This window comes from Mesoplodon densirostris, chromosome 15, assembly GCF_025265405.1.
Source record: "Mesoplodon densirostris isolate mMesDen1 chromosome 15, mMesDen1 primary haplotype, whole genome shotgun sequence".
Lineage (NCBI taxonomy): Eukaryota > Metazoa > Chordata > Mammalia > Artiodactyla > Ziphiidae > Mesoplodon > Mesoplodon densirostris.
In genome coordinates, this window is record NC_082675.1 from 644,905 (window position 1) to 659,409 (window position 14,505).

At 55.8% G+C, this 14,505-nt stretch overlaps 2 protein-coding genes across 3 annotated transcripts in view; one reads left to right on the plus strand and one right to left on the minus strand.

The window, feature by feature from the left end:
• The window catches only part of POLE (DNA polymerase epsilon, catalytic subunit), a 54,643-nt gene extending 45,999 nt beyond the window's left edge, over positions 1-8,644 (plus strand). Inside the window, exons 44-49 of the mRNA XM_060119705.1 lie at positions 558-689; positions 803-996; positions 5,338-5,538; positions 5,885-6,010; positions 6,674-6,763; positions 6,887-8,644. Of these exons, the coding sequence (XP_059975688.1) occupies positions 558-689; positions 803-996; positions 5,338-5,538; positions 5,885-6,010; positions 6,674-6,763; positions 6,887-7,000 (857 nt within the window). The 3' untranslated portion in view covers positions 7,001-8,644. The remainder of the gene's footprint in view (positions 1-557; positions 690-802; positions 997-5,337; positions 5,539-5,884; positions 6,011-6,673; positions 6,764-6,886) is intronic.
• A 1,823-nt stretch (positions 8,645-10,467) lies between these two features.
• On the minus strand, positions 10,468-13,610 carry P2RX2 (purinergic receptor P2X 2). Of its 2 annotated transcripts, XM_060118870.1 has the most exons (12): positions 13,435-13,610; positions 13,005-13,140; positions 12,827-12,898; positions 12,641-12,716; positions 12,463-12,559; positions 12,217-12,297; positions 11,952-12,090; positions 11,446-11,576; positions 11,115-11,205; positions 10,927-10,992; positions 10,765-10,842; positions 10,468-10,572 (listed from the first exon to the last, which is right to left on the minus strand). In XM_060118870.1, the coding sequence occupies exons 1-12, from the start codon at positions 13,608-13,610 to the stop codon at positions 10,468-10,470; spliced, it is 1,248 nt and encodes a 415-aa protein (XP_059974853.1). The 2 variants fall into 2 exon arrangements, with proteins under 2 accessions (XP_059974853.1, XP_059974852.1); XM_060118869.1 differs by having other exon boundaries at positions 10,468-10,842.
• Between the last annotated feature and the right edge of the window lie 895 nt (positions 13,611-14,505).

Genomic DNA, 14,505 nt, shown 5'->3' on the forward strand with positions numbered 1-14,505 from the left:
TATTTAGCTTGATATGTAAATGAAGTGTGTAGATTAAACACCCGTTATAATTCAGAGGTAATCATTAGAACAGTTGATGAAGAGCATCATAAATTAAATCGTCAGCAGACGCATAGACGTAGATATAGCTGCACCCGCGTACATAGTGACAGAGGTAGTTCTGTTGTGGTTATTTTATATTTTATATTTATATTTTGTTGACTTGTCTTTGAGCCCTTTGCTTTCTTCAGTTCTCTTCTGGAATGTGTGGGCCTGGTGGAGCCTTTGGAGAGAAGTGTGCTGTGCCTGGGGGTCGAGGCGAGCCCTCTGTCTCGCCGTCCAGTGTGACGGTTGGCGCGTGTTGCCTGAGCTTGGGCATCAGCGGGTGCCCTGCTTGTCCCCATTTCTCTGATTGACTTGGGCTCGTCTTAGTGCAGCAGATAGAATCATCGTTACTAATGACATTTCAGCCAGTGTGGCTGGCAGCGTGACGAGCCGCAGGGCGCCCCCGGATTCCGGGGTGTTGGTGGCAATGCCGCCTCCCGGGGCCCGTGCCTGAGCCCGCCCTCTCTCTGCAGCGTACATCGTGGCCGTGTACCACAGCATGAAGGAGGACCTGAGGCGCAGCGCCCCGGGCAGCACCCCAGTGAGGAGGAGGGGGGCCAGCCAGCTCTCCCAGGAGGCCCAGGGCGAGGCCGGAGCCCTTCCCGGTGAGCGCCCTTGCCACGGGGGGCCACCGCTGTGTGCTCCTCAGGGCTCCTTCCCTTGCTGTCCTATCGCCGTGCAAAATAGGGAGCAGGCATCGTGTCGCTTCTCTTCCCAGGAATGATCACCTTCTCACAAGATTACGTGGCGAACGAACTCACTCAGAACTTCTTTACCATCACACAGAAGATCCAGAAGAAAGTCACAGGCTCTCGGAACTCGACTGAGCTCTCAGAAATGTTTCCTGTCCTCCCCGGTTCTCACCTGCTGCTCAATAACCCCGCTCTGGAGTTCATCAAATATGTGTGCAAGGTGAGGACACTCCCACTGACGTGTGTGCAGGTCACTCCTTTCTTCCAGAAACACCCACTGCACCCACTCCATGCAGCCGCTGTGGGAAAGACCTCTGTCCTCACTCCGCTGAGGGGGCATAAGTCAGTGAGGGACAGGTGAGCTCAGAGCACAGGTGCTGAGAGGTGGGCTCAGGGGCGGGGCAGGTGAGGAAGGCCCTCTGATGGGGCCTGGGGCTGAGAATGAGACCCCTGGGGCTAAGAGGGTCTGGCCAGGGGCAGAGGGGATGCAGAGACCCTGGGGAGGGACGACCTGGCGGTGCTGGTGAAAGGTGAGTAGTGGAACGGCAGGTGCTCATGGATCACGTGGGGCTGGTGGGCCAGACTGGGAACTGGACAGGGCTCCCAAAACGTCTGGGCTGCTGTGGAACCTAAGAGGAGAGCTTGCTCGGATGCTAAGTGCCTTTCTGGGAAAGGCAGGCTGCATCAAACGATGGCATGATATTACCAGATGAGGACCCAGCCGGTGTCATCCCTTATGGAGCATTTTACTGTCCGTTAAGTTACCTCCCAGCAAATCAGAGTTTCACAGTGATCAAATGACTTCTGATCGTGGTGAAGAAATGGTTTCGTGTACCATTTTAATTCCTTGGTAGACTTCAGAATTTTTAAGTTTTATTTTTATTAAAGTATAATTTACAGGGAGTTCCCTGGGGTCCAGTGGCTAAGACTCTGCCCTCCCAGTGCATGGGGCCCGGATTCAGTACCTGGTCAGGGAACTAGATCCCACGTGCCACAACTGAAGATCCCATATGCAGCAACGATGATCCCACGTGCTGCAACTAAGACCTGGCGCGGCCAAGTAAAGAAATAAATACACAGTTAAAAGAACGAGTATAATTTACATACAGGAAAATTCACCATTTTAGTGTGCATTCCGTGAGGTACCCAATCATGCCTTCAGGATACAGAACCAGAGTCCCCCACCCCTGGCACGCTCTGATCTGTCTGTCCCTATGTTTATTTACTTTTTGAAAGTTGCATGCAGTAAAAGTCACTCTCCGTGCAGTGCAGTCGTTCGAGTTTTCACAGATGGATAGGGCTGGCCATCAGCAAGCAGCCAGGTACAAAACGGTCACCACCCCAGAGAGCTCCCCCGTGCTTCCCCTTGGGCTCAACTCCTCTCGCCTGCAACCCTGGAACCGCCAATCTGTCTTCTGTCCCTGCGTTGTGACCTCTTCCAGAATGTCACACGAGTGGAATGGTTGGTTATGTAGCCTTTTAGGTCTGACTTCCTTCAGTCAGCAAAATGCACCTGGGGCTCCTCCATGTCATTGCTTGTCTCAGTGCTTCGTTCCTTTCCATTGCTGAGTCTTGCTCCCTTGTTGTGTGGGAGAACCGCAGTTCCCCGGTTGAAGGACATTCAGGTTGTTTTCACGTTTTTGGTGACTGTTAGTAAAGCTGCTGTAAACATTCTCATAGAGAAGGTTTTGGGTGAACATAAGTTTCATTTCTCTTGGTAGAAACCTAGTAGGGGACTGGCTGGGTCATGTCGTGCTTGTTTCTAAAGTGGCCCCGTTTTGCATCCTCATCAGCGGTGTATAGCTACAGTCCAGCTGCTCCACAACCCGCTAGAACTTGGTGGTGTTGATTTTCAAGATTTTATCTGTCCAGATAGGTGTGTAGTGGTATATCATTATGGTTTTAACTTGCATTTCCCTAATGCTAAAGATGTGGAGATTTTATTCATGTGCTTGTTTGCTCTCCATGTGTTTTTGGTGAAATGTCCAGATCTTTTGCCCATTATTAAAAATTGTTTCTTTTTAAAATAATTTTTATTGGAGTATAGTTGATTTACAATACTGTTAGTTTCAGGTGTACAGCAAAGTGAATCAGGGTTGTTTTTCTTATTGTTAAGTTTTGAAAGTTCTTCATATATTCCGTATATAAGTCCTTTATCAGATCTGTGATTTCCAAATATTTCCTCCCAGAATTTGGCTTGCCTTTTCAAAATTCCATTTTTCAGTGAGCAGAGGATCTTAACTTTTATCTAATTTGTCACTTTTTAAGGGTTGAGCTTTTGGTGTCATATCTGAGAAATCTTTGCTTTAACCAAGGTCACAAAGTTTTTCTCTTATGTTTTCTTCCAGAAGTTTTATAGTTTTAGGTTTTATATTTAGTCTGTGATTCATTTTGAGTTAATTTTTGTGCAATGTGCATGTTATAAATTGAGGTTCATATTCTGCATAAACATATCCAGTTATTCCAGCATTATTTGTTGAAAAAATTAGCCTTTCTCCATTTAAATATGTTTGTGCTTTTTTTCAAAACTTAACTGGCCATATATATGTGTGTGGGTCTGTTTCTGGGTCTCCATCAATCTTAATATCTATCTGTTCTCCAATACCACACTGTCTAAATTTCTGTAACTTTATCAATAAGTCTTGAAACCAGGTAGTGTGAAGGCTTTAACTTTATTCAAAATTATTTTGACTATTTTAGTTCCTTTGCATTTCCTTATAAATTTCAAATCAGCATATCAATTTCTACCAAAAAAAAAAAATCCTCTTGGATTGTTGATTGGAGTTGTTTGGAGTCTCTGGATTAATTTAGGGAGAATTGATATCTTAATGTTGAGGCTTCCAATCCATGAACTACTATATCTTTCCATTTATTTAAGTTGTCTTTGACTTCTTTCATCAGTGTTTTTGGAGCTTTCAGCATAAAAATAGTGCACATATTTGCACCTCAGATTTTTATGGTTTGGGTGCTATTGTAATGGCACTGATTTTTTTTTTCTTTTTTTTAATTTGGCTGCGCCGAGTCTTAGTTGCAGCACGCCAGATCTTCATTGCTGCGTGTGGGATCTTTAGTTGCAGCATGTGGGATCTAGTTCCCTGACCAGGGATCGAACCTGTGCCCCCTGCATCAGAGGCATATGGAGTCTTAACCACTGCACCACCAGGGAAGTCCCAGCGTGAGAGTTTTAATCATGAATGGATACTGAATTTTGTTAAGGGCTTTTTCTGTGTCAGTTGAGATGATCGTATTGGTTTTTATTCATTAGTCTCGATACGGTGAATTACACTGATTTTCAAATGTTGATCCAGCCTTGCATTCCTGGGGTAAATCCCACTTGGTCGTGATACCAGTGGGTTCAATTTGCCAGTATTTTGTTGAGGATATTTGAGTCTGTGTGTGTGACAGTTTTTTACTGTAGTTGTCTTGTACTGTCTTTGTCTGGTGTTGGTATCAGAGTGATACTGGCCTCACAAGATGAGTTAGGAGTGTTCTCCCTCTTGTGTTTTCTGCAAGATACTGTGTAGAATCAGCATTACTTCTTCCTTAATGTTTTGGTAAATTCACTTTCATTTTTTTCTGTCTCTTAATTACATCCAGTGTTCTCCCTATGTAAAAGATGTGTATAGTGTATATATTTTATTTTATTTTATTTTATTTTTTTTTTTTTTTGCGGTATGTGGGCCTCTCACTGCTGTGGCCTCCCCCGTTGCGGAGCACAGGCTCCGGACGCGCAGGCTCCGGACGCGCAGGCTCAGCGGCCATGGCTCACGGGCCCAGCCGCTCCGCGGCATATGGGATCCTCCCAGACCGGGGCACGAACCCGTATCCCCTGCATCGGCAGGCGGACTCTCAACCACTTGCGCCACCAGGGAGGCCCTATAGTGTATATATTTTAAACAATACTGCCCAGTAGGCTGTCGATCTTCATTATAAATGTGCTTGCAAATCCACCCACTTTGTTTCAGATCGACCATAAACGCTCCTCCCAGAGAAGTCTTCTAAGTGGTGTTTGGTTCTGTGCTCTTGGCATTGTGCTAGGACAGGAGTTGTAGGGCTGGGAGAGGCCAGTGAAACATGTCTCCTCTTGTTTACAGATGGGGGGCTTAACGAGTCTCCTGTGGCTCTGCAGGAGTGACTTCCAGTGCCAGCACCATGGCCACTGACACACCCGTGTGCTGCACAGGCGCTTCTCAGCTGGCCTGAGAACCCCTCCACCGTGGAGGGTTGAAGTCAGCCCCTTTGCAGTGAGACTGTAGAGCTCTGGTAGACTTAGGACTGCCTGTCATTGAGGAAGAAGGAGCCAGTAAGGTGAACACATAGAGCACACTTGGGTGTGTCCCAGAGTTCCCCGGAGCTGGCAGAGACCACAAGGCCTGGGGGCAGGGCCTCCACTCCACTCTTATGGCCCCGAGTCAGGGAATCACTGATGTACAGAAGGCAGGAAGAGTTGAGATGATGCTGAGAAACAGTAGCTTAGAGAGTTGGCTGTGGGGTTTTCTGGTCCAGACAGCAGCAGGGAGGCCCCGGGAGCTGTCCCTGATGCGGGCTCTGTTCTCTGAAGGTCCTGTCTCTGGACACGAACATCACAAACCAGGTGAACAAGCTAAACCGAGACCTGCTTCGCCTGGTAGATGTCGGCGAGTTCTCAGAGGAGGCCCAGTTCCGAGACCCCTGCCGCTCCTACGTGCTCCCTGAGGTCATCTGCCGCAGCTGTAACTTCTGCCGGGACCTGGACCTGTGCAAAGACCCCTCCTTCTCTCAGGTGGGCCAGCTCCGTCAGGCCCCTTGCTGGTAAAGTCAGAATATCCAGGCCTCAGTGGATCAGGGGGTCCTGCAGTACCCCCTCTCAAGTGACCCCAGTCTCCACCTTTACTGGGTTACACCTACTGGGCCCCCAGCTAGCTTTGATGTGAATTTCACGCCACTCAGCTGCCACATGCCAGAACCTTGTCCTGGTAAACAGGGAAGTGATGACAGTGGTGCTGTGAGTGTGCCCTGGAGCTGTGAGCAAGCTGTACCACAGTTCTCTCCACGAGCTCTTCTCTTTCCATCCTTTCTCAATACTGGGGCTGAGGAAGGTGACCTGGTCCCTTTCCTTCTCTGCCTAGGATGGGTCTATGCTGCCTCAGTGGCTGTGCTCCAACTGTCAGGTAGCCTACGACTCGTCAGTCATCGAGATGGCCCTGGTGGAAGCCCTGCAGAAGAAGCTGATGGCCTTCACCCTGCAGGACCTGGTGAGCAGCGGGGCCTGGTGCTGGGGCTTTTTTGCACCCAGCCCGACCGCCCCTCCAGTTGGTGGAGGGTTTGTTGATAAGCAGTTCGCACCCACGGGAAACTAGAGGTGTACACAGGTCTCAACGTCGTTACCTGGTCCTCCAAGGTAACCACCTCTTGGGTCAGGCCTTGTCCATGAGCCCAGGTGACTCATTCATTCCTACAGCATCTGTTGGGCACCTACAGGGGCCAAGTGCTGGCTTCATGGACCTTTTTTATTCTAGTGGAGGGAGATAGACAGTAAACAGGACAACTAAGAGATGGTAAGAGTAAAGAGAGCCAACAGGCAGCGTGTGAGCAAAAGAGGGGAGCTTTTGCACTAGATGGAGGAGTGCTCTCACCAAGAGGGACGTGTCACCAAAGCCCCGGGCACGGTGCTGGGGTCCAGGCAGGGAACAACTGGTGCTGGCGTGATGGATGGGGGAGCCTCAGGGGTAGGGTGTCCACAGGGAGGGTGTTGGGAAACAGTTGGGATGTTTGGATAAAGCCCATTATCACGTCTCCGATTTTATTCAGAATTGAGGGGAAGGCCATGGGGTAGGGAAGCCTGTCAGGTGCCAAGCGACTGACCAGCCCTGGCCTGGGCCCGGGAGGCTCCTGACTGGGGCTGCTTCTCATTGCAGATCTGCCTGAAGTGCCGGGGTGTGAAGGAGACCAACATGGCCATGTACTGTAGCTGTGCCGGGGCCTTCTCCCTCACCATCCACACCAAGGTGGGGCCTCCCGTGGACAGCCAGTCCTGCTGCCCCTCGGCCATTGGCCCTTTCTGGGTCTCGGCCTTGCATCCCTGTGCCTCCTCTGGGACTAGTTCTCACTGTGACTGGTCATTCCTGTAGGTCTTCATGGAGCAGATCAGAACCTTCCGGAACATTGCCCAGCACTATGGCATGTCGTACCTCATGGAGACCCTGGAGTGGCTGCTGCAGCAGAACCCCCAGCTGGGCCATTAGCAAGGTGGGCAGCATCCCCATTCTCTGCTCTGACTACCCACATCCAAGACGGGCACCCAGGAAGACGATCCTCAGGGAGCTTCCAGGGAGCAGGTCATGCAGCCCAGAAGCGTGAACCAGCCAGAGCAAGACGTGGCTCCACCTCCAGGTTCCCTGGGACCCCCAGCCTCAGTCAGGGCAGCCCTCTCTAGGCCCAAGAAGCGTCTCCAGCGAGGGGTCCCAGGGCTGCTTTCTCGCTGGATGAACACCCCTCTGCTGCTGCACGGCCCTCCCTGCAGCCCCGGCCCTTCCTGTCCACTCCTCTGCTGCCCCGAGGTGCCCTCAGAGGTCTTCTGTTTGAGCCGAGCCCCTGAGGGTGGCTGGAACCCAGACGCAGGGCGAGGGGCACCTGAGTGGGAGTCTGCAGCCTTGGCTCTCCAGTCCCTTGCTTCCGGGAGAGGTGCTGTCCTACAGTCCACACCAGCGGCATGCGGGCCGCATCCCAGGGACCCGGGCTGAACCTGTGGTGACCTGGGCGTCTCTCACACACTGAGTTCTGGGGCTTGGGCCCCTCTGTCTGTGGAGATTCCCGGTCAGAGCAGCCTTTGCCGGAGTGTCCGTATCATGGCGTAGTCACCTCGTGGGCAGCAGTGAGACTGGGCTGGGGGCGGGAAGGCTGAGGAAGGGGGAGGGTCTCAGGCTGGGGCTCAGCCGCAGCGGGGCCTGGCACCTCTCGGTCTGAATCTGCCTGTGCTGTGAGGGGACCACTGCAGCAGGAGACCTGGGGGCCCCGGGGAGGGAGGAGGCGCACCATTATCGCGGACTTCGACATCATATGTTAGCACCTGGATTCTAGAAAAGTATTTCTTCACATGCAAGACTGGGTTCTTTCCTTCAGGTCTGAGGAGTGGTTGGGAGAGGATGGAGGAAAGGGCAACAGCGATTTTATCGGGATCGAGGCAGTTCTGTTGCTTCTCAGCCTCGGGGATCAGTACAAGGTCTGTGACCCCAAGGCAGAGAGGGTCCTTGGGCTGTGCCCCCTTTGAAATGCGACACTCACCACCAGCTTGTTCAGGGCCCTGTTGCTGCACAGAGATGTGGGCCGTGCTGTTTTCTCCTCCCGGGTGGGGCTGAAAGAGGAGAACGTGTCAGGCTGGGGAACCCTTTGCTGAGCATGAGTTCTTGCTCCGTTCTGCCAGCAGCACCCCCAGAACATAAGATCAACTCTGTGCACCTCATTTCTAACTAAATGCAACTGGAAGCAAAAGAAAACCAGCCAAATTGGCGAGGACAGAAGCATGTTAAAAGTGAATCATAGGGGCTTCCCTGGTGGCGCAGTGGTTGAGAGTCCGCCTGCCGATGCAGGGGACACAGATTCATGCCCCGGTCCAGGAGGATCCCACATTCCGCGGAGCGGCTGGGCCCGTGAGCCATGGCCGCTGAGCCTGCGCATCCGGAGCCTGTGCTCCGCAACGGGAGAGGCCACAACAGTGAGAGGCCCGCGGACCGCAAAAAAAAAAAAAAAAGTGAATCATAAACTCAGGAACCCCAAACAGGTGGGCAGTGGGGGCCCCACTGTTGGCTCTGGAGCCTGGTTTAAATTTGTCCTCATTATCTCAGTTTACACTTTGACATTTCCTACAATTTTCACTGTATGTTTGTGCACTGCGCCTGGGTCTCTGGAAGGAAGGAAAGAAGACTAAGTGACGTCTGTCTGTCTGGGTTTGTTGGCCCCTGGGTACTGCCCACCAGGCGCATCCAGGCCCAGTGACTGCAAGAAACCTGACTCGCCTTGGAAGGGGATGGAGCCTGTCAGCCCCCAGATGGAGATCAAATCAAATTAGGGCTGAGTTGGGGAGGAGGAGGGCTAACGGCGCTTCCTGGAAGCAGAGCTGGAGAAGTCCCAGGGGAGCACAGAGGAGCGAGGAGGTGGGGCTGCATGCCTCACCACCCCCCACCCCCCACCCCGCCACTGTGCTCCCTGCAGCGGGGCCCGGGGCACCCGCGGAGGGCAGCTTAAGGGCTGGGGGCATCTGGGGCGGTGGAGGTCCCAGGGTCACTCATGCTTGGGGATGGGAAACCTGAGCCCCTGGCCCTGGTTCTTGAGCTGCAGCCCAGCTCCAACTGGAAAAGCTGGTTTCTCGAAAACTAGAGCTGGATGTCTATGAGTCAGACACTCTGGATGTCACCGGCATTTGAGTGACCCAGGGAGCTGATGAGCATAGGAGAATCGGCAGCGGTGCTGGGTGGGGGCTTCTCAAGGGTTTGTGGCTCCAGTGAGTGGTGCTGGCCTCGCTGGCAGGTGGGGAGGCCAGCTCTGACTTTGGGAGTGACGGGGTCACAGGTGAAAGGATCTGTGGGAGGGACTATGCCTCCTCAGGTCTGTGCACCATCATAGCCGTTGCTGGGGAAACCGCCGTCCAACCAGGTCAGGGCCTGGCCAAGCAGAGCTGCTAAGTGGAATGACCACTGTAGCATCCAAGGCCATAACCAGATTACCCGTAGGCCTGATACAGCTAGTGCAGGCTTCCCACACTCCTCCAACCTTGTCCTGCCCTGTCCACCCCTGTTCCCCAGCACTGAATTCCTTCCTCCACCCCAATCCCCATTTGAAATAGAGCCGCAGGGCCTGGGCAGGCATTTTGGCGTCAGCCTAAGCTTTCGGTTTCCTTGGGTACAACTCTCATTGCCTCCCTCCTGGCTTTCTTCCTCCTTGAGAGGTTTGGGGTCTAGAATGAGCCTTTTCCTGTATTTTGAGGTTTGGGGCCTGGGATGAGCCCTGCAGGAAGCTGGTAAATGCACTGCCTGAAGGACATGCTGGGATGAGTCTAGGGGTCCTCGTGCGCTCTCAGCCTGTGTGTTCCCCACCTCCACTGGCCCCCAGGTCAGACATGACTGTAGCCTGGATGGACGTGGGGGCAGCAGACGCGTCCACACACTCTGCACCCAGGCTGGCTAGAGGGGCAATATGGAGGGCTAAGCACACCGAAAGAGACCCCGTGCGCAAAGACCTGCCATTGCATGTTTGTCTTAAGAGCCTGAACGTGCTTTTCCCCAAAGAAAGACGAGGCCAGGAGGTTCTGGTCACAGCTTTATTGGATTCTGGATGTGTGATTTCCTGGCTATGAGGTGAGCGAAGGGTCTGGGTGGGTGGGTGGGGAGGAGGAGCAAAGAGCCTGGGAGGAGAACAGCTAGGGAGAAGGTGGAGGTGGGGACTTGCCACCTACAGGCCCCTGGGCAGTTGGGGGACGAGATGGGCAGGCCAGGAGCAGGTGCCGTCCCCTTCGTGTCATCCCACTGCCTGGTTGCACGGGGCCCTTTGGCTGCTGGTTTTGCTGAGACGCAGTGCTGAGGTGTGTGGGCAGGGCCCAGGTCCAAGGTCCCAGCCATGCTGCCCTGGGGAGCGGGGCGCTCCTGGGGCCACAGACTTCAGGGGCCCCCAACAGGCCCAGGTCTTCAGTGCAGCACGACAGAAGGTGGGAGTGGGCTCAGAGCTGGGCCAGACCTCGGGCGTCTGTGAGAGCGCAGTCCTGTTGGGAAGGCTCAGAGGCGCCAAGCCCTGGTCCTGCACCCCGCTTGGGAGCATCCACCATCTGCTCAGACGGGGCAGAGGTGGGGCAAGGCCATGGGGGTGGGGCAGCCCAGGCCTGGCTCTGCCCCTCACCCTGCGGTGGGCCAGCCTGGCCTGGGTCTGCGGAGCAGGGATAGGGTGGGGGAGGGCCCTGGCCCAAAACAAGGGCCAGGGTCACAGGCCAGCTGCCTGAGGAAGGCCCTGGAGTACACACCTTGTCAAATTTCTTATGGCTGTAGACCTTGTTTTTGTTCATGAACGTTAGCAAGATCCAGTCGCACAGGAAGGAGCCCTGAGACCAGCAAGAGCAACGCGTAAGAGCCTGGCACCCGCCCCTCCCCGCCCCCACCCCGTGACACTAGTGTGCATCCCTTACCACCCCGATGGAGGTCAGCGCTGTGGCCAGGTTAATGATGGTGGGAATCAGGCTGAACTTCCCTGCCTGGAGGCAAAGAGGCTGCCTGAGATGGTCGGGAGTGGGGCTCAAGGGAGGCGTGGGGTGTGGTAGGAGAGATTGAGGCTGGGCCAGCCCAAACCCCAGGTAGGCAAGGTGGGCTGGTTTACCTGTCCGTGCACGATGACGTCAATTCGGATCCCGTAGGCTTTGATGAGTGTGCGGGTGGTGCTACCATTTACTTTGTAATACTTGGCGAACCTAGGGCGGAATGACCCGGAAGCACATCAGAACCTGGGAGGGAATGACCCGGGTGCAGGAGCCCTGGCCACCTGACCCTGAGGAGCATGACGGGGGTGGGGTGCACCTGTTGCCCAAATGGGGCAGCTCCAAGACTCCGCCGACCACTGGCGCCCCTGAACCTTTGGGCACCTGCCCTGTTGACTCCTGGACCTCCACGGCTAGGGCAGACGAGGACCCAGTGTCCCAAGGTCAAGGTACCTGAAGTTGTAGCCAGATGAGGCTGGGACATGCTTGGGGTCGAGCCTCCGGAAGGAGTATTTGGGGTTGCACTTTGACGCCGACAGGTCCAGGTCACAGTCCCAGTTGATAATGACCCCAATTACACCACCCTGTCCAGAAGTGGGCACAGACATGGGGTCAGGGTGGGCTCACAGAGAGGACCTTCAACAGCCCCAGGGTCCTGCTGAGGCTATGTGTGGGGTGCATACTGTGAGGCACCCAGGGCAGCTCAGGGCAGAGAGCTGGGGAAGGGGGCTAGTTGAGTGCCCTGCTTCCGAGGCACGAGGGGATGCCAGGAGTCAATAATTTAGCAGGAGCCATGCACACCCAGATGGGTCAGCCGATTGTGTTTCTCTTTCCTCTGCCTGAGCAGGGCCAGGGCTGGCCAAGACTGCAGACAGACTCGGCTGTAATAAGACCCTTTGTATGCAGGTGGGAGCCAGCACCCCGACAGCTGTCCCACCCACTCTCCCTGGTGCCCTCACCGTGTGTGCCAGCTGCGTGAAGTTTTCCCCCGCCTGCTCCACGATGTAGCCCAGCTTGAAAATGGGGCAGTAGAGGTCAGAGACCTCATGGAATGTGCAGTGTTTCAGGTAGCCATCCTTCCGGTTCTCGATGTTGCCCCTAAAGACAAGGCCTAGTGGCATCAGATGGGGAGGGAGCAGAAGCCATGCACCCCCAAACAACACATTCCAAGAGGCAACTCCCACTCCAGCCCAACTCTTGTCACCACACGCTAACGGCTCTTACTTGGAGAACTGGAATTTGGGGTAGTGGATGCTGTTCTTGATGAGGATGGTGAAATTCGGGGCCATCTTACCGAGAAACTGGCTGAGGAGGCACAGACCGGGTGTGTTTAGTCTCCCCTTCCCCCATCCCCCAGGCTCCCCCTCTGCGCTGTCCCTCCCTTCCTTCTCCCCCCACACACCCTGACTCAGGAAGGAGAGGAGCAAAGGAGCTTGGCCCTAGGTGGGTGGGGACAGCGGGCGTGCACACCTGACTGAGGCCCCGTCTTCCACCGGGCACCAGCCGGACACCTCGCAGGTCTTGGAGGACCCATGGTAATAAGGCACGCAGCGCCCGGTCCGCAGGCCTGTGGGCAGACGCGCGCTCAGGTGGCAGATGCGCGCTCAGGGGCGCAGCCCGCCCCCGCCCCCAGTTGGCACACACTGACCGTTTCCCAGCATGTCCAGCTGCCCAGCCACGCAGTCCTCGTCCGAATCGCAGGTGGCGTTCTTGACCCTCATACTCTAGGGAGGAGGCTGCTTGGTCAGGGGCCCAACACCCTTTGCCCCCAGGCGCAGCGGACCAGGCAGGGCCCCTCCCTCCCGCCCCAGCTCTGCTCTCTACCCGGCCTCACCTCGGCACAGGTTCCGAGGGTCTGGAAGGGGGTGACCTCGATCCTGGTGATGATGCTGAACACGCTGCCCCCCTGGGCTCAGAAAGAAGGGATGGTCGGCCGGCGCCGGGCAGCTCGGCCGCCGCTCGGTCCCACCCTCGGGGTGCTCGGGGGGCGGGGCGGGGCCCGAGTGGCGCACCTCGGGGGGTTTCACGTACTCCTCCACGTCCCACACTTTGTGCTCGGACGACGTGATGCCCTTGACCTTGGTGATGACGGAGCTCTCGGGGCCCGTCTCCCTGTCCTGGTAGCTCTTCTGCACGATGAACACGTACCTGTGCGGACGGGCAAGGCCGGCTCTGGAGGCGACCCCGGGACAGGCCCGGGACCCCTCCCCTGCCGAGTGAGCTTGACTCCGGCGGGACAGAGGCCGCGTCACCGCCTCTCGGGGGCCGGCCGGGTAGGCTCTGCGGCGCCCGAGGGGCCAGCCTGGCGGCCGCCACCGGCATTCTCCTCACCCCCTGCCCAGAGCGGCCCCTCCAACCTGGGACGTCCCGGCGGCGCCCTCCCCTACCCTCCGGACCCCGCTGGACACCCCCTGCCGCCGGGTCTCCCCCGTGCGCACCCACCACACGAAGTAGAGCAGAATGAGCAGCTGCACCGCGCGGTACACGATGCCCAGGCGCCGGTTCTTCACCACGATCACCTTGGGCGTCTCGTAGTCCCAGAACGCGGACCAGCAGCCCCGGGCCAGGCGTCGGCACGCGGCCGTCCCCGCGGGGGGCTTGGACTCGGCCGCCGCCATGGCCCCGAGCTGCTGGGACTGGGAAGCGGGCTGGGGGGGGGGCGCCGGCGTGGCCGCCTCCCGGGCGTGGCCTCGCGCTCCCCGCCCTGTCCCGCCTCGCCCCGCCTCAGGTCGGTCCCCGAGCCGCGGGGGCGCCGGGCGGAGACACGCAGCGCACCTGGCAGGTGTCGCCAGGTGGGGCCCCGAGTGGGCAGAGTCGGGGGTCGCTGCAGCCGTCGCCCCCAGCCCGCTCAGGGAGGGCGTGAAGACGGTGCAGGCCCTCGCGTCCCTCGGGAGGACACTTAAGACGCGGGGGGAAGACGCGGCAGAGCACCGCCCGCCTCCTCTGCGTCTCCGCCAGTGTCTGATGCGCAGCGCGCACTAAACCCGAAGAGCAATTCCTTTAAAATATATATATGTATATATTATAAACACACATATATACACATATATACAAAATCCAAAACATTTCTTCATGATAACAACACTTAACAAACTAGGACTAGAAAGGAAATTTCTCAACCTGATAAAAAAGTATCTACAAAACACCCACAGCTGATATCATTTTTTTTTTTTTTTTGCGGTATGAGGGCTTCTCACTGTTGTGGCCTCTCCCGCTGCGGAGCACACGCTCCGGACGCGCAGGCTCAGCGGCCATGGCTCACGGGCCCAGCCGCTTCGCGGCATGCGGGATCCTCCCGGACCGGGGCACAAACCCGTGTCCCCTGCATCGGCAGGCGGACTCTCAACCACTGCGCCACCAGGGAAGCCCCCTGATATCATTCTTAATGGTGAAAAGAATGAATGCTTCTCCCTAAGATCAAGAATAAGAAGGGGTTGTCCTCCCTTGTCGCCTCTATTCAACATTGTCCTGGTGGTTCCAGCCAGGGCAAATAGCAAGAAAATGGGGACAAAA

What these genes read in the sequence shown, in the direction of transcription:
- P2RX2 (XM_060118869.1), bottom strand. Translation starts at nt 13,610, where the DNA reads ATGGCGGCGGCCGAGTCCAAGCCCCCCGCGGGGACGGCCGCGTGCCGA. An exon ending in AGTACGTGAAACCCCCCGAG is followed by an intron (nt 12,899 to 13,004) that starts GTGCGCCACTCG and finishes TTCTGAGCCCAG; the next exon opens with GGGGGCAGCGTGTTCAGCAT. An exon ending in CCCTCGGAACCTGTGCCGAG is followed by an intron (nt 12,717 to 12,826) that starts GTGAGGCCGGGT and finishes CCTCCTCCCTAG; the next exon opens with AGTATGAGGGTCAAGAACGC.